The 24,937-nt window shown below is 33.9% G+C and overlaps 1 protein-coding gene across 9 annotated transcripts in view; it reads left to right on the top strand.

Moving 5' to 3' along the window:
* The window catches only part of ASPH (aspartate beta-hydroxylase), a 113,712-nt gene that overhangs the window by 28,798 nt on the left and 59,977 nt on the right, over positions 1–24,937 (top strand). For 4 of the 9 annotated variants that reach the window (XM_030230593.2, XM_050971151.1, XM_009085602.4 and 1 more), the window contains exons 4-14: positions 10,813–10,902; positions 12,402–12,476; positions 12,959–13,111; positions 14,755–14,814; positions 16,417–16,473; positions 16,987–17,031; positions 17,810–17,845; positions 21,006–21,032; positions 22,407–22,448; positions 23,830–23,883; positions 24,854–24,898. In XM_030230593.2, the coding sequence (XP_030086453.1) occupies positions 10,813–10,902; positions 12,402–12,476; positions 12,959–13,111; positions 14,755–14,814; positions 16,417–16,473; positions 16,987–17,031; positions 17,810–17,845; positions 21,006–21,032; positions 22,407–22,448; positions 23,830–23,883; positions 24,854–24,898 (684 nt within the window). Of the gene's footprint in view, positions 1–3,876; positions 3,922–6,082; positions 9,347–10,812; positions 10,903–12,401; positions 12,477–12,958; positions 13,112–14,754; positions 14,815–16,416; positions 16,474–16,986; positions 17,032–17,809; positions 17,846–21,005; positions 21,033–22,406; positions 22,449–23,829; positions 23,884–24,853; positions 24,899–24,937 lie in introns of those variants that run through there. The other 5 variants (XM_050971155.1, XM_050971153.1, XM_050971152.1 and 2 more) reach the window with 5 other exon arrangements.

Genomic DNA, 24,937 nt, shown 5'->3' with positions numbered 1-24,937 from the left:
GCCATCATAATGATGTCCCAGTAGCATGAAATACATTAAGTATTGTCTTTCTCACGCTCAGTTAGGATGTATATCTCACGATGAGACGTAATAAAGGCAAGATTCTCTAGTTGGTTTCTTATATCTGCTCATACAGGATGCAGCATAAACATCCATGACTTCAGGGAACAAAAATGCTTTCTGCCACGTGTATCTGATCTGGACTTTTCTTCTGACATTAGGCAGTTAAATAAGCAAGACATATTAAAGCAACGTGTGGAGAATAAACTGAAGTTTGGTGGTTTGTTGTTTGAGAGGTTTTTATGCTAGTTGTATGAATTAAAACTCTTGCACTTGGAGAGTTACAGACTTTGGTAAGACAGGTGCTCTGAGCTCAGTTAAAGGTAAGTGGGTGTTAGCTTTCTGTCAGTAAACTAATTTTGTTTAGCAGATGACCTTGTATATCTAATATAGCATATTATAAATGCACAATCATAGTAATAATTTTGTGCAGGGGGATATACAAACAATCATAATTTTTTTCTGACTTGCAGTTCTTCTGGAAAAGGAAAATAAAAAGGAGAGAAAAAATGTTAATAATGATTTTGGCTTACAGATTTGTATTTCCTCTTTTGGTACTGCAATTTTAACATCTTCTGCTAATTTTTTGTGTGGCTAAGGAGGTTCTTGATGGAAGATCATAAATTAAGGCAATAGTGTGGACACCAGCCCTAGTGTTTTAAAACTCGACACTTTATATTCTGTTATCCAGGCTTTGCATAAATTACAGAAGGGTAGCAAGTGCTGTCTGTCAGCTGCTTAGTGCTAACCTGGCCCATGTGCTTTCTGCAGTAAGTGCAAAGTAGCTGCTCCCTTTTTCACATCTAAGTGGATAAACCACCTTGATTAGCTTACATTTGTTTCCTGGTGCTGCAGGTTAAAAGTGTTTATGCAGGTAGAGATTGTGAAGATTTTGACTTCGAGGAAATATTTCACATGTCAAAGCCTTTTGTCTAGCAGGATTATTAAGTGAATAAAATAGTATTTGCCCATGCCAGGTTTCTCAATATATTGTTAAGTATGAGAACGTTATTTGTCAACATCTGGGAAACTGCTCAAAAATTGAGAACTTTTTTTGCCTATTATTTTTGTTTTCAATGCTGGTCTTTCTAAATAAAAATAGTATTTATATATTTTTCTTCTTATGCTCAAGTTCTAAATCTCTGGTCTCACTTGGGACTTGTTCGTGGATAATGTTCTTGAAGGTTTTTATGGGGAAAAATAGAGAAAACAACTGGACTCTGTTGCAGAATAAGAATGCTTTGTAATATTCCTGAGCTTCAAAAGGTTAGTTAAGATAGCAAGCTGACCACCTTTAAGCACTGTATGGAAATGAACACTTTGAGAACGGTATTTGATTTATAGAATGATTATTTGAAGGAGGTATATAAAATATTTTAAACCTATCCAACTATGTTAACTTTGAACTCAACTTTTTAATTAACTAACTCCAATAATAGCCATTTCTGACCTTCCATTATACCCACATTTGATGTTAAAAATTGTATATTTTCTTCTTGCATTGCCAGCATTGGACATTTGTAATGTGGGATTGAATGGGAAAAAAAAAAAGGAGCTTAAAGTGTGAAGCCACTTGAATTGGACTTTAGAATAAGAGTCCGCAAGTTCAACTACATCATTTATAGAATTCTGGACATTTGTTTGTGTGTCCCTGTGCTGTAAGAGCCTAAGTCTTGGATGAATTCCCTTAGGTGCCAGATTTTGTCACATGGCCTGGACATTGCTATCTTGGAAAACAAAGTGGTTTGCACTCATCTTGCTTCAGCATAATTGGGGCTGACAAGTAAGACTTCCCTGTGCTGTAGGGATTTCCTTTTGTAGGGATCATGTCCAGGTGGGAATCAAGATGCAGCAGGATTTTGGTCTTGTGATTATTGCATGATACTAATGTTTTAAAACATATTAATTTTTATTTATACATTTATATTCATATATATATATGATATATTTAAAATATAATATTTTACATACTTTTCTGGTGAACAGGTCTATTAAGATGTTAAAGTTTAAATTATTTATATAGTTATGTAATGAATTGATAATATGCTGTGAACTTCAGTGCTATTCTTTGCATAAAAGCAGATTGAAACAAAATTATTACTTGTGTGAATATTTAACAAGTGAAATAACAGTAATCAGTAACAAGCTATTTTGTAATCTTTCAACATAGTGAATATATGTTTATTTTAAAATAATTTGAAATATCTGTATGATAATTGTTGTGTATATTGATATTTGTAAAATTTTGCAGTTTTCTTTGTCAACATATGCTATTCACAGTATCTTAAAATATCCAATAATGTTTAATTTTAATATGAAAAGTGGGCAGGGGGTGTAAATTTAAATATGGCTTTGTCCAACTTTTCTGAGTACCTTTTTATTGTTTATATTTTCACTGATAATGTAAATGAAAGTTGTAGTCTTTTTTCATATAAAATGAAAAATAAGGTTATTCTTCCATGCACTGCTTAGAAATAGTAAGACCGAATAATGATTTTAGTCAAGTTAGAGCTCTGGACATCAGCAATGGTGGTAATCTGTGAGGGAGGAGCTCAAAAAGACTCATATCCCAGGTATGAATTTGTAAGGAAATTAATCTAAAGCAAGTATTTTCACTGATTAACCTTTTTTAAAACAATTTTGGCCATAATGTCAACACCTGATATTTTGAAAACGTGTAGTATAGAAGTTAGATGCAAGGTGATTACAATGACTTTGCATTTAAATTCTTTAATTTTATGTTTTCTTTTTTTTAGTACAGGCTATTAGAGTATTGTTTGTTTTTTCAGATAAAATGGTATATGACACAGTTTAGGTAGATACTGTTTCCAGAAAACTTAAGCTCATGGTGCAGATGTTCAGTGTAGGTGTTTTGTATGTCTGAATGAGAAGCCTAATGTTGACACATGGGAATATCTCTTCTCTTCAAAAATACCTAGTTACTGTATCTTTTCAGTTTTTCTTTACATTCTAGTTGGCTTTTAGATAGCAACTTACATGATTTTTGTGGTCAAAATTGCTTTATTGTGGGATTTAATCCACAGCATCATGATAGTGATAATCCAGACTCTTTTAATGGTATTAAAAAGATGAAGCTAAATATTATTTGTATTTTTGGAAAGGCTTTTGCCTTTATGCCTCTTGTGGTACTAGCTATAAAGTACAATCAAGAGGCTGACTGCTCTCAGTTTGTTAGCTACAATGGGAAAAGAAGACTAATTGTCTTAAGGAGTCTGAAGTAATGCAGTTAAGTATTTTAACTCTAATGAACTGGTGACTACTTTTTAGACCTGAGCAATACCTTTGTCAAAACAATTTTTTTTGTTTGGATAAAGAAACAGATGTTGTAATTTATTGTAAGAAAACAGTTTCTCTACTCTGCAATACCTGTGAACTTGAAGGCCTTTTGAGTTAACGTGTTTATAAAATATTTATAAAGTTTTATAGAAACATAAATTAGTGCACTTGAGAGGGAACTGGCAAATACTTTGCAGAGAAATCAGAGGGGGTGTTGGTTGTAATTATGTGGCAGCACTTGTCTGGAGAGAACTGAGCAATCCCCAAGTTCAGGTGCTTCACAAGCACTTTTGGTACTTTTCTTTGATTAGTTTGTCTTTCTCGTCAGTACTTGTGATAGTCCTGCAACTGAAGTTGCTTTCTTTTTAATGAGTTAGTACTTTGTATTTTTCCATAGCATTGCAGTGTGCTATGTTAAGTGAACTTCTTATATAAGATGGCAGGTTGGAAAATTTAATGTCAAGTTTATTAAACACCACAAATATGCTCATAACCTATTTCCATTTTGCAACTAATTAGGTGAGGAGCCAGGAGGGGTAGCCAAGAAAAAAGCTAAACTCAAAGGTATTTTTAATGTTGTTTTTCATGCAGAACTCTTTGCAGATAGTGATGTATGAAATGCATGTGCATTACAAATACCAACTGTGGGTTATAATGTTTACTAATACTAGCTATGATGGCTAAATTTTTTCTAATGTTGCAGCAAACTATTGTTCTTGCAAATTGTCGGTGTTTTCTTTTACTTCCAATTGAAATTCAGTGGCAATGCGAGCGCTTTCCTAACTAGAGATGATATTTCGTTTGTGTGGATTTTTTTTTACAACAGGTGTCTTGTTTGGATTGTGAGTAATTTATGATAACCTGATATTCTGCATGGTTTTAAGTAAGATTTTGCTCCGTGTGAAATTGTCTTTGTTATCTTCCCTGAATTCATGATACCATTACTACATTGTAATTGGACTTGAGTGACTTAATTCTTCTAAGGCTGTGCCTTAATAGTTTCATCTATTTTTTTTCCTATGAAAATGGAAATTTAGGCAAAGTTCAATATTTTCCCCATTAATATTATTTGTGGGATTGATTGCAACATTTTTTGAAAGCTTAGCATGGGATAGCTTGCAACCAATTTATGCCATATATTTATTTATAATTACATTGCTGTATGAACGGGTCATGGTGTTGAAGACAAAAATAGCTAATTAGCCTCAGCAAACACCAAGGTACCAGGTGTACTTCAGGTGTGTAGCTTTTTGTATCTGCTCAGTTATCTCTGGGCAGCATGAGGCTATGGAAACAGTCCCTGTGTTACATTAACCACATATAGACTGCAGGGGGTTTTTCCCTAGCAGTATATGAAAAATGCATGCTGTTCACCATACAAACCTTCATGAGGAAAAAAGTGTATTTGCTAAGGAAAGTTTGCTGCTCATTTCAATGTGGCTTTTCTCGGCATCTTGCATCAAGTTGAAATTTTTAGCATTTGTTCCACTTTGTGCTTGGTATAACTTGGTTGCAAACTGCATGTTTCAAAGAATGTAATAACTGTCACTTAGCAATTCTTTCCTGAGTTTTGAGTTATTTTTCATTGTTTGATTTGAGAATAAATAAATGGCATATTTCAAATATTTTATGTCAAAAACCATTTGGAAGGAAATATGATGTCATTCCCTTTAGACTGAACTATGTAATTGAGTTGTTCACTCCACAGAAACATTGCACAGCAGCTAGAGGCAGACCTGCTTTTTTGCCTCAGCAGACTGCAGTTTCTCTCAAAAGTCTGAATAAAAATAGAGCTGTTTATATGTAGAAGTCATTATCACTTTCTTAATAATGTGGGAGTATTATTTTCAAAATTAAATGCAAATATTGCATATAGATTTAATGGAAAAATCTCTGAATTTTATTGAACTAAAAATTCCTTATTCTGGAGAATTCTACTGTTACTGACAAATATTTTCAAAACTATGGCAAAATGGAAGTAAATATTAAACGTTAAACATATTGAACATAAATTTCAAGGCTTCTGTTCTGATTGTTCTTATGACATATTATCTGTATACCCTGCCACAGCCAAATGTGAATTGAAGTAGAGAAGCACAAGTGACACAACTCCAAAACTAAAACAAAGAAAAAAATGTTACTGATAACTGAAAAGCAAAGTTGTAAGAAACTATTTACAATTATTGCTTTGATTTATTTCACTGAGTTTAGTCTAACCCAGCTAATGTTTTTGGATTTGATTTAATTCATCAGAACATTGCTGTTTCTTATTACTTGCACTTCTCAATATGTACTTCAGTTACCTTTTTGAAGTCTTTGCTTAATATGAGGTAGCAATATCAGTAAACCATAGTATTATAAATTTGTGGGTTTTAGCATTCTGCAGAAGTTAACAGTAAGATAATAGAGGCATGGTTTTCTCTAGATTAACACTTCATTTGGATGCAGCTGTAGTATAAGCCAAGGTTATTTGCTGGCTGCATGGTGTGAGATGTTCCTAAAAGTCAAAACTAATTTGTTTAAATTGCTTAAAGCTTAGGAGTTAACTATACAAGTTTAAATCTAACAAATATTAAATAATATTTGTTAGATTTAAACTTGTGATCAAAGTTTTGATCATAAGTTTTGATCAAAGCTTTTACATGGTTGTTCATAAGATGTGTTTTGGCCTAAGAATGGTTCTCTTATTGAACATTTCCTCTTTTTTAAATGAAAAACTAAAAAGTAAAAGAAGCTATTAAAGAATCACTCAAGAAGTTAAGGGAGAAGCAGGAATCCAAAAAGGAGGAAAATGAAGAAGAAAAAAAGAAAACCAGGAAAGGAAAAGATGCTACTGATCGAAAGGACAAGAAAGCTGTTGATATGAATAAATTAAAGAAAGATTCTGACAAGGCTAAAAGAGACAGAGGAAAGGAAAAAGGCCTAGACAAAAGTACGAAATCCAAGGAGACTACAAAAAGATCAGCTGGTGAAAAGGATGGCACCGTTCAGGTGGGAAAAGACAAAGAAACAAAAAAGGTAGTTAAAAGCCAATCCAAGGAAGACAAGAAAGAAAAGAAATAAACAAGTGTTCCTGTTCTGCTAATGAGGAACAGACTCAAGAATGTAAAATTCAGCATATTTATATGAATGTGGTAAATACGGCAATAAGAAAATAATTATTTCTGGAAATAAGTGTGAACAAAGGCTATATAGAATATTTTTTTAAAAACTGTTCAGTGTGTACTGGTATTATAAACACAAGGCAGAAACATCTGCTGTGAAACTGAAGTATGTACATATGTTAATGTGCCTGGCTACCAATGTGTATTGAAAACATTCAAATGTCAAATTGATGCCAGTTACTTCAATTCTACTCTAAATATGGGTTTGGGGTTTTGTGATTATTTTTTTTTTTTCTTTGTTTACTTTTATTTGCTTGATGTGGAGATGAAAGTCAAGTGTTCTTTATGAAATGCAAGTTTAAAAGCAATATTAACAGGCTTATCTGGACACATGTAGTGAAAACTCATAAAATATTTCTATTTCACAGAAACAACCAAGAGGAGCATTAAGGGACTGTAGTGTCCATTATTAACCCAATAAATGTAACTTATTCTCTGTCAAATTCTTTCCCTAAGGAAACTGGTTTTTTTTCCTGAGAAAACTATTTTGAACACAAATAGTCAAGCCAACTTCAAAGTTGCACTTTATCGTGAGACCTCAGGGTATACTCAATCAAAATGTTCCTACATTTTTGTCTTTTGATCCCATGACAATATGTTTCTGCTTTTCTTCCATTCCCTATTACTTAATTATTTTATTTCTCCATATTTGTGTTGGAAATCTTGATTCATTATCACTTTTTATTTAACTTTGTCCTGGTTTTTTTCCAAGTTCGCCAACCTTTTGGTAATGAATACTGATGAAAATTAGGCCATCTATTTCATCATTGATAGGCATTGTTGTATTCCAATTATATGTAGGATGTGATATGCTAGTACTACTCGATTCTGGTTGAACTTGTTTAGAGAGCAGCTTAGATATTTTGCAGCTATTATCTTCTTCAACACTTTCAAGTGCATGGTGCTTCTATAAGCAAAATCTTCTGTTAGTTAGTTCTTACAGCTTCTCTATTTTCAGCATCAAGGAAGAATTTATTCAGCAGTCTCATTAGAATAAATAAAGTTGCAAAAACATTTCTGCAGAGGTAATGGAGAGATTTTAGAATATTATTTAGTCTATGGTTGCTGTCAAGTTTATCTAGAAATGAATATTTTCCAAATAAATTTGAAAGCAAGTATATTGTATGGAACTGCACAATATAATTATACTGGATTCAGAACAAAATTTGTAATGGAAGCTTGTTTCTTGATGTACTGCAGTGTTAGTTTCAAGAACATAAAACGAAGGAGTGAAATTGAGAATCAGTATATATGTATATGCATGTGGATGGTAATTTAAGATTGAAGTCCTGAAGGTTAATTCTGTGTATGGTTTTGCTAAAACTTTGTGTATAACAGTTGGCAATACACTTAGCTCAGCTGTTCTATACATATGTCTGCATCATGCTTTGATCCCTAGTTATAGGATGTAATAATAAGGTTAAAGATGATTTTATTTTTTTTTTTTAAGAGAAAATGAAGCATTCAAATAGTTGTGAAAAGTAGTTCAAAAAAAAGCAGTAGAAAAAGGTACAGTCTCTTAAGATTCTGGCTGTGATAATTAACAGAGATTATCTACTCTGAGTATATTCTAAATATTTATAAATTCATGAGGAGGGAGGGAAGAGATGTGTATTGTGAACATTACAATGCCTAGCAAAAAATATGAGAGAGTGAAGATCTAATAAATGCACCTCCATAATGAACATTCTCTGTTAGGTTTTGGTGATGACAGATATACTTTTTCAGCCTAGCTCTGGTAAGTGTTAAAATGCGTATTTGACCAGAGGAGCATTCAAATCACACTTCTCAAGGATGGTGGCACAATGGTATGGTGCACATCACTTTTTATTTTCTCCTGTAATGTGCCAGAACTTTTAACTGTGTGGGAATGAAATTTCAAATGAATTGCTGTTCTGATTAAAATATTGTATCCATGACCCAAAGTTTATGGGGTTCTGGAAAGGTTGGGTTGTTTTATTTTTTTTTCCTTTCCGAAGAAAATTTTATTTGGGCAGCACTCCAGGCTATACAGACAGCCACAAAATAAAGTATTTTTGCTCCAGAGATCTGTTGTCTTGTTGTATATCTCTATGAAGTATTGTCATTAAACTTAATGCAACAAGTCACCACATAAGCTCAAAAAATGTACCAGACAAGTAAAAGCTAAATGCAATTTTAATAAACAGAAGAGAGAAAATAATATCTTACAAAAAGTACATTATTTAGTATATTACATACTTGACAAGATTCAATAGAAAACAGTGTTAAGCACAATAGACATGTATAAAAAGCTTGAAGGTTAAGTTGAGAAATGTGCAAGTGAAACAAAGACACTCTTGTTGGTTCCTTCTTTCCTGTTAAGTACTGTAGTGCTTGTTTGGTGTGGAGTACTGGCTGTCTTTTGAAATGCTTTGAATTCATTCATTGTTCCTGAAGCAGAGTATGTGGTTGTCTGATCTGAACATGGGGATGGCTTATTGAGGATACAAAAACTTATTTAAAGCAGTATATGTGTAAAGTACCTGAACTGTGTTTGTGTAAGCAAGGTGGCTGTTTCCATGCTTATGGATTCTGAAGTGTGAGAGTGGTTAATATGACTTACTGGTTTTGTCTCCATCCTAAGATGATTGCAGAAGGAAATAACTTCTTACTCTTGTAGCCATTAATAGTCCTGCAGGAAAAGATGAATGTCTTAATAATATTTTTTAATATTCTAAGTGAGTGGTTCTTTAATGACAGAAGAAAATCGGCCAAAAACTAAGTGTAAATTTGGCATTTTTCTTTAGCTTCTCCTTTTGACTCCAAAGTGGTGGACTCTTAGTTACACTACTTTTGGATACAGCCCAACTACCTATCTTCAAATAATTGAAATTTAAATAATAATATAAAGATAATATAAAATAATATATTTAAATAATATTAAATAATTAGATTTAATTCTGTTATCCTGTAACCATTGCTTGAAATAAATACATGTTTTTCTTACAATGTATAAAGTTATATCTCTCTACACGTATTAGTCCAATTTGCATTGCGATATGTTTGGCTCCAATAGAAATGTGGTAATTACTATTTTTTAAATTGTACTTACTTGAAATGTAATATTTATCCACTTAATAGTTGCTTTTATAAGATTGCTAGTACTACAGGAGTGTTCATTATAGTTTAGCCTCTGCTTTCTTACATTCTATCTTTTCTATTGATTTCCATGTATACAGCTATTGAAAACCTAGTTTGCTTTGGTCAGTGGTGTTTGTTGAGAAGGGAGTCTTACCTTAATTGACCTTGGATGTGGAATTATCAGCAAATGCCATTTGGAAAGGACTTTGGGAGATCCTTATTCCAACATCCTGCTCAAAACAGGGTCATTTCAGAGGAATGACCAGGTTACTCTGGACATTTCCCAGTGTGGTCTTTCAAACCTCCAAGGATGGGAATGCACAGCCTCTCTGTGCAGTCTTTTCCACTGATTTCACTGCCCTCATAGAGGTGGGGGATTGTGGGTGTGTGAGGTTTTTTTTATGCCCAGTCTGAACCTCTTCTATTAGTTTTGCTTGAACCCTCCTAAAGGAGAGTTGAGAGGAGAATTAGTCTAATACCAACACATTCTTGACTGTATGGTGTCTTAAGATGAGACATGATCTATCACAACTGTACCTTTATCTCCTGCCATGATGATGTTGATCATTACATTTATTGATTGCTTTCTTTTCATTGTGTTTTGGTCTAGAAGGAGACTATGGTATAGATAGTCACTATTTTAGTGGTAAAATTCCATCAGTCATTCTTTTTCTATAATCATTTAGTTGTCAAAACAGACTAATCTTAATCATATCTTCTAAGATGTAACACATGAATTTAAAGTAATTCTTATTCAGTGCAGCTTTTCCTAAAGTTCAAATTAGTTTTCCATAGAACCTATAAAATTGATCATATGAAGCACTTTTTGCCTTAATTGAAAACAGAGAGAAAAATTTGCTGTCTATATTTTTTACTGGATACTGAATAGATGTTGAGAAGAGCCTAGTCATTTGTTCAGTTATTTTGAAATAAAGGCAAGTGCTTAAATTTCTGTCCCTTTTAACCTCCTCATTGTATGTTTGTCTTCTAAACATCTTTGTTTACTATCTGAATATGCTTTAGTCTTTTTGTATATCACTGTATATTATGACAGCCCTGTAATTGTGATTATTTGAATGCATTTTTGGAGAGTGTAACATCAGTTAATTAAATTGAAAGAACTTTCTTATTTTATAACTGAATCAGTTCAAAAAGGGCATAAAGTTAACCTTATAACTAAAAAATGCAGGCCTTAAAGAAAGATCTGTCCCAGCACAGCCAGCATCACCAGAATCTGAAGAGAATGTCCAGCCTGCTGAAACATCATATGTCGAATCAGGTAAGACCTTTTGTGGATCATAGGTGAAACAAAAGGCATGATTTGAACTAAAATTCTGTTTTGTTAACATGCCAACTCTTTTATAGAGTTTGTGTTGCTTATCTACTGAAGTTTATTTAACAGGAATCATGGTTTATAACTTCGTATAAATCACTGACTGTGAAAATTGTAACATTTCGTAGTTACCATTGTAGGTATATCACATCAGAATAACTGTCTGATGATGTATGGTTGTGGTTTAGATTGATTTCCGGCTGTATATCCAGTCGGAATAACAGCAAATTCTTCACCTTAAAAAGAAACAAAACCCTCTCAACAAGCAACTTAGTAAGATAATAAAGTATTCCCTTTTCTGCTAAAACTACTAAAATATAATAAATAAAATAAATGGAGCTCCTACTATTAAAAAATAATCTAAATATTTTTAAAGCCCTATACTATTAGTGGAATATATTAGAATTAAGAGGGGTTCAAGAAGAAATATTTTACATGTCACATTTCACATGTGTGATTTGCATTAGTGTTATTCAGACAGTACATGTTTTTCCAGGTTATTGAAGAGGTTATCGTATGTGATGTTTAGGTGAACCTGATACATAAACATACAAATCCAGAGCATATGGCCAGTGGAATCTATGGAATATAGATTTTGCTTCAAAAGACTTGCATTACTTTTCTTAGGATATCAATTATAAAATATATCAAGATATGGTTTCCTCATTGGTGGGGGGTTTTTTTGGTGTGTGTGTGTGTGGTTTATATTTTTGTGAGACTGTTTTTCATAACTGGTGCCATTTTGGATTCTTATTTGAAAATGCAGCTGTTACCTGGTTTAGAGCTTTTTTTGTCAGATGTGTCATTGTAGGGTTTCTCAATGTTAATTTCAGGACATTTATATGAAGACAACACTTCATACAAATTCCTGTTATGTCCTGAGCTGGTGTGTTGGATGGCAATCACTTGTCCATGAAACCAGTTTGTGATTTCTCCTGGCAATTCGTAGCAGAACAAGACCTTGATATTGTAATGTATCTGTTTTCCCTGTTTATGAAGTTGACAGGACCCTACTTCTGCAACTCACATTATGTTGTCAAATATGACTTCCTAGTGCCACTGTCTAAATTGTAGGAAGGTAATGGATGAAAGTGTTAGTAAATAAATTCCTTAGAAGAGAGTTCTTAGTTTGAATAGTTACTTGAAGTTGTTACTACCCCTGGAAAATATATGTGCAAAAAATGCAGTGTAGATAAATTCTTCCAATTCATCTTCAGATGGATGAGTCTGATGTGATTGTTGCATACTTTCTATATTGGAGAATAAGCAAGACAAAGTTGTTTTTCTAATTGTGTGAGTTGCAGAGGTTCAGCAGGTCAGTCTCTAGGGAACTTTGTGAAAGGGATTAAGAACATTATGGAGCCTACTAAAAGCTGCAAGACCTGAATTAATGTTTAGATTTTGCCTTTTGCGCTTACCTTCTCTGCAATTTATAATCCTTTTAGAGCACAAGACTGCTGACATAGAATTGGAAGAGGAAATTCAATCTGTTCTTCATGAAGCTCTCCATTCCCATCCTGGTAATGCATTAACACTTAGAAATCACTGAAGAGTTTATAAATACTGCCGTAGGCTAGATGAATCTCAGAGTCTGGCTTTGGTATGCACTTAAAGTACTTTCCCCTGTATAAAACATTCAAATCCACTCATTTGTCATTTTCAAAAAAATTCAGAAAGTTCAGTCATCAAATCCTAAAACTGTCTTCTTACCCAGACTTGTTTGGCCGTAATAGCTCAAATCAGTCATTTTAACAAAAGCTTCCTCAAAACGCTGTGTAGAAGGCAAGAGTGGACAGAGCAGAGTTGGCCTTTACTGTAGGCAAAGAAGGTCCTAGCAAATTTGGTTTATAATGCTGGACTGTGCAGATAAGTTTTCTGTCACTTTCCATTCCCTTGGGAGACTAGCTGGAAGCCACAAAGGGTGTACTGAGGACTGAATATTTGCTGGTAATAGAATATACCAAAGAAAATTTAATGACTAACAATCTGCATTATTGATTAGGAGAAAGACATGAAGATGTAGATGAAAGTGTAAGTGACCAGTGGCAAATAAAGGAAGAAGAAACTTTTGAAGCTCCTGCAACAGATGACATGCTCAGAGAATTTGAGACTGAAATTTCAGAAGCATATGAGACACCAGACTCAGTTCAGAAAGGTATCTGAATGACTAAATACATTTAAAATAAATCTACAAAAGAAAAGTCAACCCAGACAAAAAAAAAATGTCTCATTAAAACCTGGACTTGTAATTTTTGCTTAAAACAGAGCCTTAGGAAGTGTCAACCACAGCATTATTTGGCAAATGCAAATATTTTAAGTCAAAATGGGATATTTTAATGCTTTGTGTTTTGGAATCCAGGTAACCATATATTATTAATTGCTACTTTATGGGCTTTCAACAAAATTATTCTGTGCTCCAAATATGCATATCTCTCCCCAATAGAGGCATGAATATAATCCTGATAGAATGGTTTTCGTTGAAAGGGTCTTTAAAGATCACCTAGTTCTAACTCTTCTGGCATGAAGGACACCTTTAACTAGACCAGATTATACCAAATCCCCTCTAGCCTGGCCTTGAACGCTCCAGGAATGAGACATTCACAGCTTCTCTGGGCAACTGTTTTCTGAAGCACTGTTCCAGTGCTTCGTCACCCTCGCAGTGAAGAATTTTTACTTTGTGTCCAATCTAAACCTGTTCCTTTTCAGTTTAAAGCCAAAACTCCTTTCCTATCAATATCTGTTCTTGTAAAAAAATCCCTCTTCAGCTTCTTTGTCTTCTTGAGATACCAAAAGGCTGCAATTAGGTCATCCCAGAGTATTTTTGCCTCCAGGGTGAACCCCAATTCTCAGCCTTTACTCATACCTTTGGAGATGTGTTCCATGTCCAGTTTTTCATCTACCAGCACCTCCAAGTGCTTCTTGGTGTGGATGCTCTCAATCTGTTCATTCCCCATCAGTAAAACCTGTATGGAGTCTGCTTCTGGACCTTTTGGTTTATTAAACTAAATTTGAAAGTTTATTAACACAGTCTTTTCTATACTTTATTCTCATTCTTCTTTCATTCAAATATGGCACCCTAAGAGCATTAATTAAATTTAAGTCCTGCAGAGATGAAGACATCATATAAAGATGCTCATCCTGTCACCTTGGGACATTGACTGGATGACAAAAATTGAAGTCAAAATATTCAAGCTGAGTTGTATGATCTAAATCCAACTGGGGGAAATTTTTCTGAATGCTCTTTATTTGTACTGTTGAAATTTTACCTTTCTCTTAATATCTCTTGATATCTTTTGATAAAACCCATGTAATTGATGTCATATAAAAGTTTTGATGCCTGGAAGTGCGCTGAGATTCTTTCTTCACAACCAAACTCTTCAGTCCGGGTCTATTAAACCTCCTTGTTTCTGTATCTGTCTTACTCATCTACTGCACAAGTCAAAGTAGAAGACTAGAGGAGAAATTCAAATTTTTTTTACTTTAAATCTTTGTAATTAAGAAGGCAAAGTGAACATATTCTTCTTTCCTCCAATGTATTCAGAAATTTCTGTGGAGAGTCCTCTTTTTTTGAGAAAATGAGTATAGAGTTTATTCATCTTTACTCATTCTCAATATTGTATTTAAATAAAATAGTAACTTTTTAAAGTCCATGTATACATATCCTGCTGCCATTAGGGGAAATTTGCTTTGAATTACAGCTTAGAAATATTACTGTTCTTACATAATATCTGTTAGAGGTTTGTGTTATTTTTTATTGATTTAAAAATGTTAAAATTTGTGTAAATGTATTTTTCTCAGATGCTGATCCTATGGTGGAGGATGTTGGAGCAGTGGAGTCTGAATCATACGAAATTCCAGGTATCTTTTTGTTTTTCAGTACTCAGTAATAACGGTTTTCTGCCTCAGTATAGCAAATTATGTGTGAGAGAAAAATAGAAAAGGTTAGACTGGTTTAGAAATAGATCCTTTTGAATTTGGTCTTTTTCTCTCAATAACTTGTTATTGTCTTGGAGAATTTTACTTTGAGATGACTGTATCATACTTGCTGTTGAAAATATTTATTACAGATTACAGATGACATTTATGGAAACTTTGCTTTCATTGGTGCAAAACCATTTTATTTACTATGTGTTCCTGCCTGTTATGTATTATTGGGGACTGTGTAGGCAAATGATCTGTGGTTGTACAATCTAAAAAGAGAGAATAGATTTATTGCTTGTATTCTCTTCAGACGGTCTATATTACCAAGGTTCTTCTAGAATATTTTTCTTGGCATTAGGAGCATCCAGTTTTTTGTACCTCTCCTTCAGGACTGTTTGTCCTCTGCTATCAGAGAGTGAGTCAACACCAAGGATGTAATTCTGAATTATCCTTGTTCTGTCTTTCTGCACATCTTAATTAATCTTGAAAGCTTTTTGAAATTTGTCTTGGACTAATCTGATTACCTTATAGTCATCTTGATGTTATGCTTGATACTGTGTACAATGGCATTAGCTCATCTTTCCCATTATGAAGAAGCCTTAAGTGGATATTGCAATTTCCCTACTGTCTGATAAGTATTTTCTTCAGGATTCTAAACATGTTTCTTTACAGTATGGACAGTCTCTGTCATTTAAATTAGACATTGATTTCTATTTGTCCTAGGCTTCTTATGTTTGACTCAGTGTTAAGACTTTGTAAAGACTTTAGACTTTGCAGTTGTGTTTGGTATCACAGATGTGATGGAAAAATAGTTGTATTTGTTTGATACAACTAAAAACTGTTTATTCTAAACTGTGAGGGGGATAACTGGTTTAGAATCCAAGCTATTATACTTCCAAAGTAAAAGGATAAGTTACTCTACCTTCACTACTGTGTTTTCTCAGATGTGTTATAGCGAGTATATTAACAACATTGAAAAGAATTGTCGTTCTAGAGGAAAATTACCCCCAGATTTAGCTAGGTAATGAAAGGAAGTAAATTGCTCTAAATCTGAGATGCCAGAAATAAAGTATGTATTTTGCAAGGTCAGTTCCCGGTTCATATCTTGTCTTCTATAGATCCATCACCAAGTGAACGTCCTACACGTTAGTAAAGAAGATATTTTGCAATTTTGCAGATAGAGTGTGTTTGCATTTTTTATTCATATAAATATTAAAAAATATTGATGGAGAGCAGTGGCTCTCATTTCTCTCATTTTCCTACAGAGAGTATGAAGGCTGAAAGAGAGAGTGGCCCAATACCTTCCATTAGATTGCTGTGTGTCAAGTTGCAAGCGTCCGTATATAAAGTTTTAGTTTTTCACTTTTCAGCTAAGGATCTGCATTTAACCATTGACATTATGGATACAAGTTAAAGCAGTGAAATATTAAACATATTTCATATTTTAATTCAAGATATTTTTGTTATATTTCATTACAGCCTAATTAAACATATTTCATATTTTAATTCAAGATATTTATTGTTATATTTCATTTACAGCCTTAGATGATTATGTTGCAGATTTGGAAGAGACAGTAAGCAATCCAGACACTCCAGGTTTGTACATCTTCATTACTTCAAATGATAATATAATCACACTTATTAAAATGTGCTACAAAGTGATGTGTCATATTGACTGTTTCTTCACGGTTTTATTTTCAAATGGTTTTTAGATAGTTTAAAGTAGGCCCGAATTTTATGCCACTATGTTACCATTACATTTGTAAGCATAACACTCCATGAATCCAATCTACAAATACTTAGGTAAGTATTTTGTTCTGTCAGGAGTTTCCCAGTCTAAGCAATGGATTGATTATCCAACACCTACTTATATTCCTAACTTTAAGCCTAAATACAAATATGCATGAACTTGTTGTTTTATGGTGTAGTTCCTTGCTGTATTTTACAATTCAGCTGTCGCTTTCAAATAAGATATTGTAGTATTAAGTCACTATGATTGTTTCTTTAATTTTTGAGCTAACTGTGTGACCTTTTTAAGCTCTCTTGTGTTATTTAGCTGTTGCATGAAAATTCAATTGTAATATAAAATATTCTATATTTCTATTTAAGGTAACTCTGAGACAATGCCAGAAGATGCTGTGGAACATTATACAGGTACAGTCCAGAGTCTTCTTTTTTTTTAATTGAAGATTTGCTGAATTTTGGCCCCAAACCAAGACAATCACATTCCACAAAAAACACCAAACCAAACAAACAAAACAAACCACAACAACACACAAGTCTTTGGAGCTTCTAGGTAATATTTTTTCAGAATGTAAATTGAAAATGTAGACATAATAACTTCTTAAGGAAATGATGCTAAAAGCCTGCATGAATACTACTTCTCTATAACATCAGCCAAATAGCCAGAATTATATTTTGAGGCTTGAATTTCCAGGAGAATGGGCATTGGTATTTTAAATTGTATAGAAGTGTTTCTGTGGATAAAGAATAATTTAAATATGCCAGAGGTGTTGCTGTTCGTGTGACATCAAGAAGAAACTAGTATCTCAAAGTTTTTTTAAAAGCAAGTAAGCCATAACAAGTAGATGCCAAAATTACTCTGTAGAAGTCAGCTGTATATATAAATGAATTATAAATAATTCAGAATCAAGATATTTATGAATATTTATGAACTGTATAAAAAAGCCTGCTGATATTGCTTTCTTTTTTAAGTCTGTCTTTTGATGCCAGAAAATCAATCAGTTCTCCTCATAGGATCTTTTAGAAATCTTCACCTTTGCACTTTTATTAGCTTTATTCCAGTATGAACTACTATAGTTTCAATTTTTTTTTCTGAATAAATTTGATATGGTATTGTATTATTTGTGTGTCTTTATTGTCTAAAAATTCCATACATTTTCCCGCTCATTTTTCTTTTTTCTTTAAACAGAGGATAGAGTGCATGAAGTTTATAGTGAGGACCAAGGTATGACAACTACTATGTTTAGTGAAATTACAGTATCAAAATATTTTCTAATGTGCAAGTGGAATTACTTTTTAAAAAACATTTCCTATGCTGCCACATTACTTTGTAAGTTCTCAACTAAGGTTTTGGGTTGTTGTCTGTTCAAACTCCCTGTGTTTGTAATCAGTCAATCAATCAATCTTTTAACACTGGTCCCAGTGCAGAGTATGCCTACTCATTATATTCCCATACTGGTCCTAATGCCTTAGTTTGTGCATATGTGGAAAAAGATTGTTGAAGCCTTTGCCATGTCTTTTTCCTTCTGAAACCCTGGCCAGGTCAGATGTGGTTTATTGCATCTGTTTAGCTCAGTATCACCTTTTCATCTTGTCTGCCACTACCAGTTCTTTGGGAATGACCGTTTTAGTTTGATTGGGTTGATGATTTGCTAATGATTGCTGAGACCAAATCAAAAAGTAAACAAGAAGAATAGTAGTCACAGCCTTAAAACAAAGGTGTGTGGTTATGATTCCTGCTGTGATATCCTTCTGGAGACTACCACACCTCAGAATAGTTAAACATACCTTTAAGGCACTCTTGTTTATTTCCCATGTTTATGTAACCAGAGCAAAGGACAGGGTTTCTTCAAAATATTTGCAACAGAAAACCTTGAGGTACATTCTTTGTTATCAGGAGACAAATTCCAACTTCCTCCTTTGGGATAGAAGTCAAAATTCAATTGAAAGACTTTCAGCGGCCCAAAGGTGTACTTAGCCCTTAGCCTATGTCTTTCTCAGTGTGCAGAAAAGAATTATTTGCCTCAGTTATGGTACCCTTGACAAAATGTCTCAGCAGTAATAGGATATTAAAGCAAGTGACTCTAGTTTTTTCCCAGGGCTTATTTTTTTCTTGCCTTTTCAGGACATAGTTTCTAATCAAGAATCACTTCTCTTGCTTCTCACACCTAGATATAAAGAAGTGCACCTTCTAATGTTTACTTTTCATACTCTTTCATATGTAGTGGTAACACAAACAGAAAGTGTTTCCATGCCCTTGGGAAGAGACATTATATCTCCTTTTTGACTAGGTTGATCAGGAAGGTTACAAAGTAAATTGCATCAGCTTTTTTTAAAATCGGTTCCAAAAGCATTTAATATTCTGCTGTCTCTTCTGGCACCCCAACACAATAACAGTGAATTACTGTATTTTGTGACTCACAACATACAGTGATTCATTTACTTCAGGAATCAGCAATGCTTCTCTGGACTGTAATGAGAGTTTTAAATAGTATCAGATAAATCCCCCTACACTTACTTTATTCTTGCCCATCCTCTGATTAGGACAATAAGGAGAATAGGAATTTCCATTCTTCCTCTCAAAAGGAAATTGTAAGGTAGCATGTGACTGTCAAAAAACCTCTATTATTCTTGGCTATTAAACTGTCAGGCTTCTTTATGTAGTAAATTATTTCCACAGTTCAACATAATCCATGGAAAACTGCTTTCCTCTTGATAAAATTTGCCTTTTCACAACATAATTTTACCTTGCTTTCAAGTTCCACCTTGAAGGCATTCTCGTTGTGAGAGAAAGCACAATGCGTCCTTTGTACTTTTTAGAGGAATTTAATTTCAGAGCTCCAGTCTGAAGCAGTGGAGAAGAAAAAGACCAGTGAGATGAGGCTGCCTTTCTGTCACACACCATTTTTTTCCTTCTCAGTTCAGTCTGAGTTCAGTCCATGGAGTTTCAGGGCATGTTCATGTTCATGTGCTAGACACCATTTAGCAGTTGCACCTGTTTTTCATCCCTTTTGTCTCTAGGCACATCTCTCTTTTACCTTTTGACATGGTTTTGGTTGGTGAAACAGATTTACTTTGTTTTTGGAGAAGAGTGATTTTGGCTCAGTTTTCTGAAGTGAAAGAATGCTTGGAGGCCATTGTGGGGATCTGAAATCCTTCCTCTCAAATGTGAAACTTGTGGTTTTTGTATGGGCTCCAAAACTGCAGTCGAACCCCACAAGAAGATTCACATTAAAGCCTTCATATGCAGTTGTCTGTGAAATCAACAGAAGTATTGCTTTGAGTCAATTTATCTTCCCCATTTCTATCACATGTTTCCCCTCTTCTGGCAAGACCTTCTGGTGAAATATTTCTTCAATCCTGTTGTTTTCTAGAGTTCTTAAAGCTGAAGACAGTGCAAGATGATTGCTGGCCAGAGCAGTCCAATTTTTTTTGTGACTCTGGCTTTTTGAAGCTTGGTTCTTAATTCAGATCAGGAGCTTCTCTAATAGGATCACTGTAATCACATCACTGAGGTTATTGCTAATGTTAAATATTCTTTAGTGGAAATAAGTGCCCACAGTGGAGGGTGTAAATGATTGATCCTAGAATTTGGAATACAAGAACTCAGTTATTGTACATAACTTCCAGTTTTATGAAGAGTTTCCTACATTTTCTGGCCATGAAACCAGAGAAAATCTCAAGCTTGCTTTCTTTCATTAGAAATAAAGAGTTCTGGATGTTTTTTTAAGGCTATTTTATAAGACCTCTTTTTCAAAGGAGTGTGGGGAAAGCCACACAACCATTAGTAACATACAACAATATTTTAAATGATACAATGATAATATAAAGGTGAGGGGGGTTTTTTGTTTTTTAATGTTATGTAAATGGCCTTTTTCAGATGAGGATTAGTACCTGTTAGATGGTTAAATTATCCAAAGTGAATGAACCATTTTCAGTCTAAAATTCACAGTAAGTGTATATTGAAAATTCAGACAATGGATAGCATTTTGTCTATTTTCAGACATTACCTAAAATTAAATAATGAATATTCTTGATCTGTTTCTTCTTCAGAATTACAAAAATTAGACTGACTATGCAAAGATTAAGAATGTAAGAGAATTGTAACAACTGTACTGAATGATAGATTTGTTGTGATTGCTTTCAAAATTTCATCTGTGTGATAGAAAGTCTTGAAATTTCAGCGATATGTACACATATGGATTGGGGTTTCTAATGTAGAATTTCTACTGCAAGCTCCAGAAATTCAGGCCCTCAAACCAGGGGAAGTTTATTTTTAAGGTGTTTGCTTTTGTCATTAACAAAAAAACTGTATGTTTAACCAAATTTTTAGAACACTTTGTACTTATCAACCACCCAGGAACTTTATTTTTCTTTCCTTTCAGAAAAGCAGACTGAGACTCAAGATACAGGTATAAACCTATACACACACACACACACACACATATATATATATATATATATATATATATATATATATATATATATATAAAATAAATATTTTAATCAAATTAGCATAAAGATTATAGACTTAATGTTTCTGTTTATATATATTGAAGTACACAATCTATGTGACCTTCAGTCAGGGTATTGCCAGTTATGAAGTTAGATTTTTGACTGCGAACTGAGAAACTTTGTTCTGATATGCCATCCTTGAGGATTCATCTTTAAGGTGTCAGCTAACACAGAGTGGGGTGTCTGAGGCTTTTAGTGGACAGCTAGACCACAGTAGTTCATCACAGACACTGCTTCTTGTAATGAGCCCTCCTCATAACCCTGCAACCAGTGTGTAAGATCATCCAAAATGTACAGGCTGTCAGTGCTCTGCTTTGATGCAGACCTCTTGTTGGTGCAGTTGTCTGATTAGTAGAAGCAATTACAAATTATTTGTCTGCAGTATTCTCTCTGGGTTCTGTGTACTTTGTTGTCTTAAAATGCCTGCTCTTTTGAGAGTCATCTCAGACAGCTGACTGAAAAAACCCCACAATCATTTAGTTTAGAAGGAAGTTAAGAAGTTCTCTAGTGTAAATAAATGGTAAGAATCTGTTTTGTCACCTTTGTTATCATAATCATAAGAGGACAGTCAAATGAATTTAAAAAGTGCCATATTAATAGAAAATAAAAATAAATTATTTTTTCTGTAGAATCCATTAAGTTGTAAAATTTATTTGTTGTGCTTCAAGAAAGAAATTAGGACTCACAAATGAATTGTATGTTTATCCAAATAAGACTTTTAAAGTTTATAGTTTGCAGTTTTTTTGGTTGGTTTTCACTATGTGAGATGGAGTTGGAGTTGATGCTGCAAAGCAAGAACATGGGAGTACTTGAATGTACTTAGAAAGATTAAGAAGTGGTTTTAAAATTTCAGTTATTGTGTCTTAATCCAAACGACAATTGTTGGAAAGGTACAATTTTGAAATAACTAGCTGATGAATACAAGAGCTATTTAGTGAAACAGGAAAGAATATTTAAGGTGTATTTTTTATTCCCTGGAATTTATCAAAGTGTCTGCTTGTTAATGTCAGGTAAACATGTCTACCTGCTAGCTGTGTTCTTTTGTGTAGTGTGTAAGTTCCATTGCTTGAGGGCTTAACTCCATTATTGCTCTGAATTGAATATTTTCTTAGCCGTTGAGGACCTTCCAAAGGGGGTGAATGATGCCATAGGACTGGGCATATATTTTATAATTATGATCTTAGTGTTTTGATGACATATTTATGTTTGAAAAACAGATTTAAAAAACCAAACAAGCTGATCATACACTTTTTTCCTTTTTATTCTTTTAGAGGAAATTAATGAAGATTTTGATGTTGCTAAAGACCTCTCAGGTATGAAATTTTATAGCTTGATAAAGCTTTTTTCTTCCATTTATATTTATTAATATAATTTAAAAAATAACCAAACAAAAGAAAAACACAGCAGAGAATAGAGTAGTGGAATAGTTTGGATTAGAAGGGATATTTGAAGATCATCGTGTTCAATCTCCCTGCCATGTCTAGGGACGTCTTATTCTTAGTCAGCTTGTTCAAAGCTCTGACTTTAGTCCAGCCTAACTTTAAACTCTTCCAGGGATTGAGCATCCACTACTGCACTGGCCACCCTGTTCCAGTGTCTGACCACACTCATCATAAAAAGTCTCCTTATGTCCAATCTGTTTCTCCTCTTTTTCACTTCAACATCAGTTGTCCTGTTGCTACAGGTATGAGTAAAAAAATCTCTCTCCATCTCTTTTACAAGATCCCTTATTGAAAGGCTGTGGTAAGGTCTCACTGGCATCTTCTCTTGTCCAGGCTGAATGGTCCCAGCCTGTCAGCCTGCCTTCCTAGGAGAGGTGCTCCAGCCCTCTGATCATCTTCATGGACCTCATCTGAACCTGTTCTAACAGGTCCATGTCTGTCTTGTACTAAAAACTCCAGAGCTGGATGCAGCACTCCGTAGTAGGGCTGGTGACAGACTCCTCTTTAGATGCATCCACAGATGCAGTTGGCCATGCGGGCTGGGAGTGCACACTTTTGGCTCATGTCCAGTGTTTTATTCACCAGAATATCCAAGTCATTCTCCACAGGGATGCTCTCAATCTCTTCTTCCCCCAATGTTTATTAGTATTGGAGGTTGCCCTGACGCTGGTCTTGTTGAACTTCTTGGCATTCTTATGAAGTGTTTATTCCATTGCTCAGTTTGGAGCTCTGTGGTCATTTCCCACATTGCTATTCAGAGAGGTTATGTTGTAAATTTTTGTTTGCTGTATTGTTCTTCAAGAATTTTAAACGAGTACTGTGTTAAAATTAATTTAAAGATCTGCTCTAAGAAGTTAAAAATTTTGTTAAAGAAGTTTTTCTCAAGCATGATGTTGGGTGAGTCAGCCAGAGCAAAGCGATTCAAGCAGTTTAGCCTGAGCACTGTGTGTAGGATTTGTGCTATATTTAGCATCAAATAACAGATTGAGTGAAACATTGTTTCACTCAAACAACAATTGTAACTGAAGTCCTTCTGGTGTGTGCAGTAGAAGTCCTATTTCTAGCAGGTAAACTTTTGGATGTGAAATGCATTTAGTACCGTTTTTCCTACTCTTCAGTTAACTGAACTTGTTAGTTTGTAATTTAAGTCTTCCTTTTTGGTTGATACTAATTAAATTGTGTGGCTGCTGGGAAATAAAAACAAAATTATGAATGTAATGTGAATAACTTTCAACGCTTCTTTTCTATCTAGGAATAGAAAGTAAGCAAACAGAAGATGACATGGCCATTGAACCAGAGGAATCAGGTTTGTATATTGTGTTTTCCATGCCTTTGCTACTTAAAAAATATAATAATTGGGAATGATAAATACTATGGAATAGGATTCTATCTTGCAATAAAAGTACATTCACAATTTTTTCTGCAGCTGTTTTCTTTCAAGTACAAACATATCTGTGTTTTTGGAATCTAGCATCTTGGACTTTTTAATGACATATTTAATGGCTTAGAAAGCACTCTTCAGTTTTAGAAGTTGAGAGTGCTTTCTTACAGAAAAACTTGTACCAATAAAAATGACCGTATTTAGTTATAGGATGGAACTGAAAATTTCTTTTCCATGTTCTGTTTTCCACCAGTCAGTCAGGTGTGCATACTCAGGAAAGAGGGTATATGTAAGGAATAAAGTGGAATGTCTTCTAAGCTTTGAGCTCTTTATTTATGGACGTCCCAAATCAGAGAATGTATTTCCCCTCCTTAATTCTTCCTATTATTTACAACCAGCATCCTGGCTATTGTGAAGTTTTTCTGGTGAGCCTGACTCCTTCCAAGCATGTGTGCAGACTTCAGTTTGCACAGAAATAGTAGCACTAGGTGATGTGTGACATGTCTAATTTAAACATACATATAGAAATAGAAGTGAATTTTGAAGTCAAGTATTTCACAGTTACAGCTAGAAACATAATAGCTATATGGATGTTTTCTAAGCCATCCTGTAGTAGCATGTGAAACTGGGATAGGTGTGCTTTGGGTAGTATAGTTTCAGAAATTTGAAGTATTGTTTTTGAAACTATGCAGTCCTACAATAGGCTCATTGGCCTACTTAAGTATGAGTCTTCCCCTTGGAAAAATTTAGCCAAAGTAGAAGTTTGCATCCCACTTCTGCAAAAATAGTATTACAGAGCAGTCTTAATAGGTCACTGTGAAAAAAAAAAGAGGGCTTTTTGTAAATATTTGGGAAGCAGTTGAGTTGGAATTATATTTACATTTTTTATTTACAGAAAAACCTGTTAAAGCTGGAGATTATTCAGATGATGTTCAAGTGGGTAAGTCAATTTTGGATGCTTGGTTTTCTTCCTAAAAAA

Source organism: Serinus canaria, chromosome 2 (genome assembly GCF_022539315.1).
Source record: "Serinus canaria isolate serCan28SL12 chromosome 2, serCan2020, whole genome shotgun sequence".
In the NCBI taxonomy this organism is placed as follows: domain Eukaryota; kingdom Metazoa; phylum Chordata; class Aves; order Passeriformes; family Fringillidae; genus Serinus; species Serinus canaria.
The sequence above is the reverse complement of the archived record's forward strand: the minus strand, read 5'-3'. Positions and strand labels throughout refer to the sequence as shown.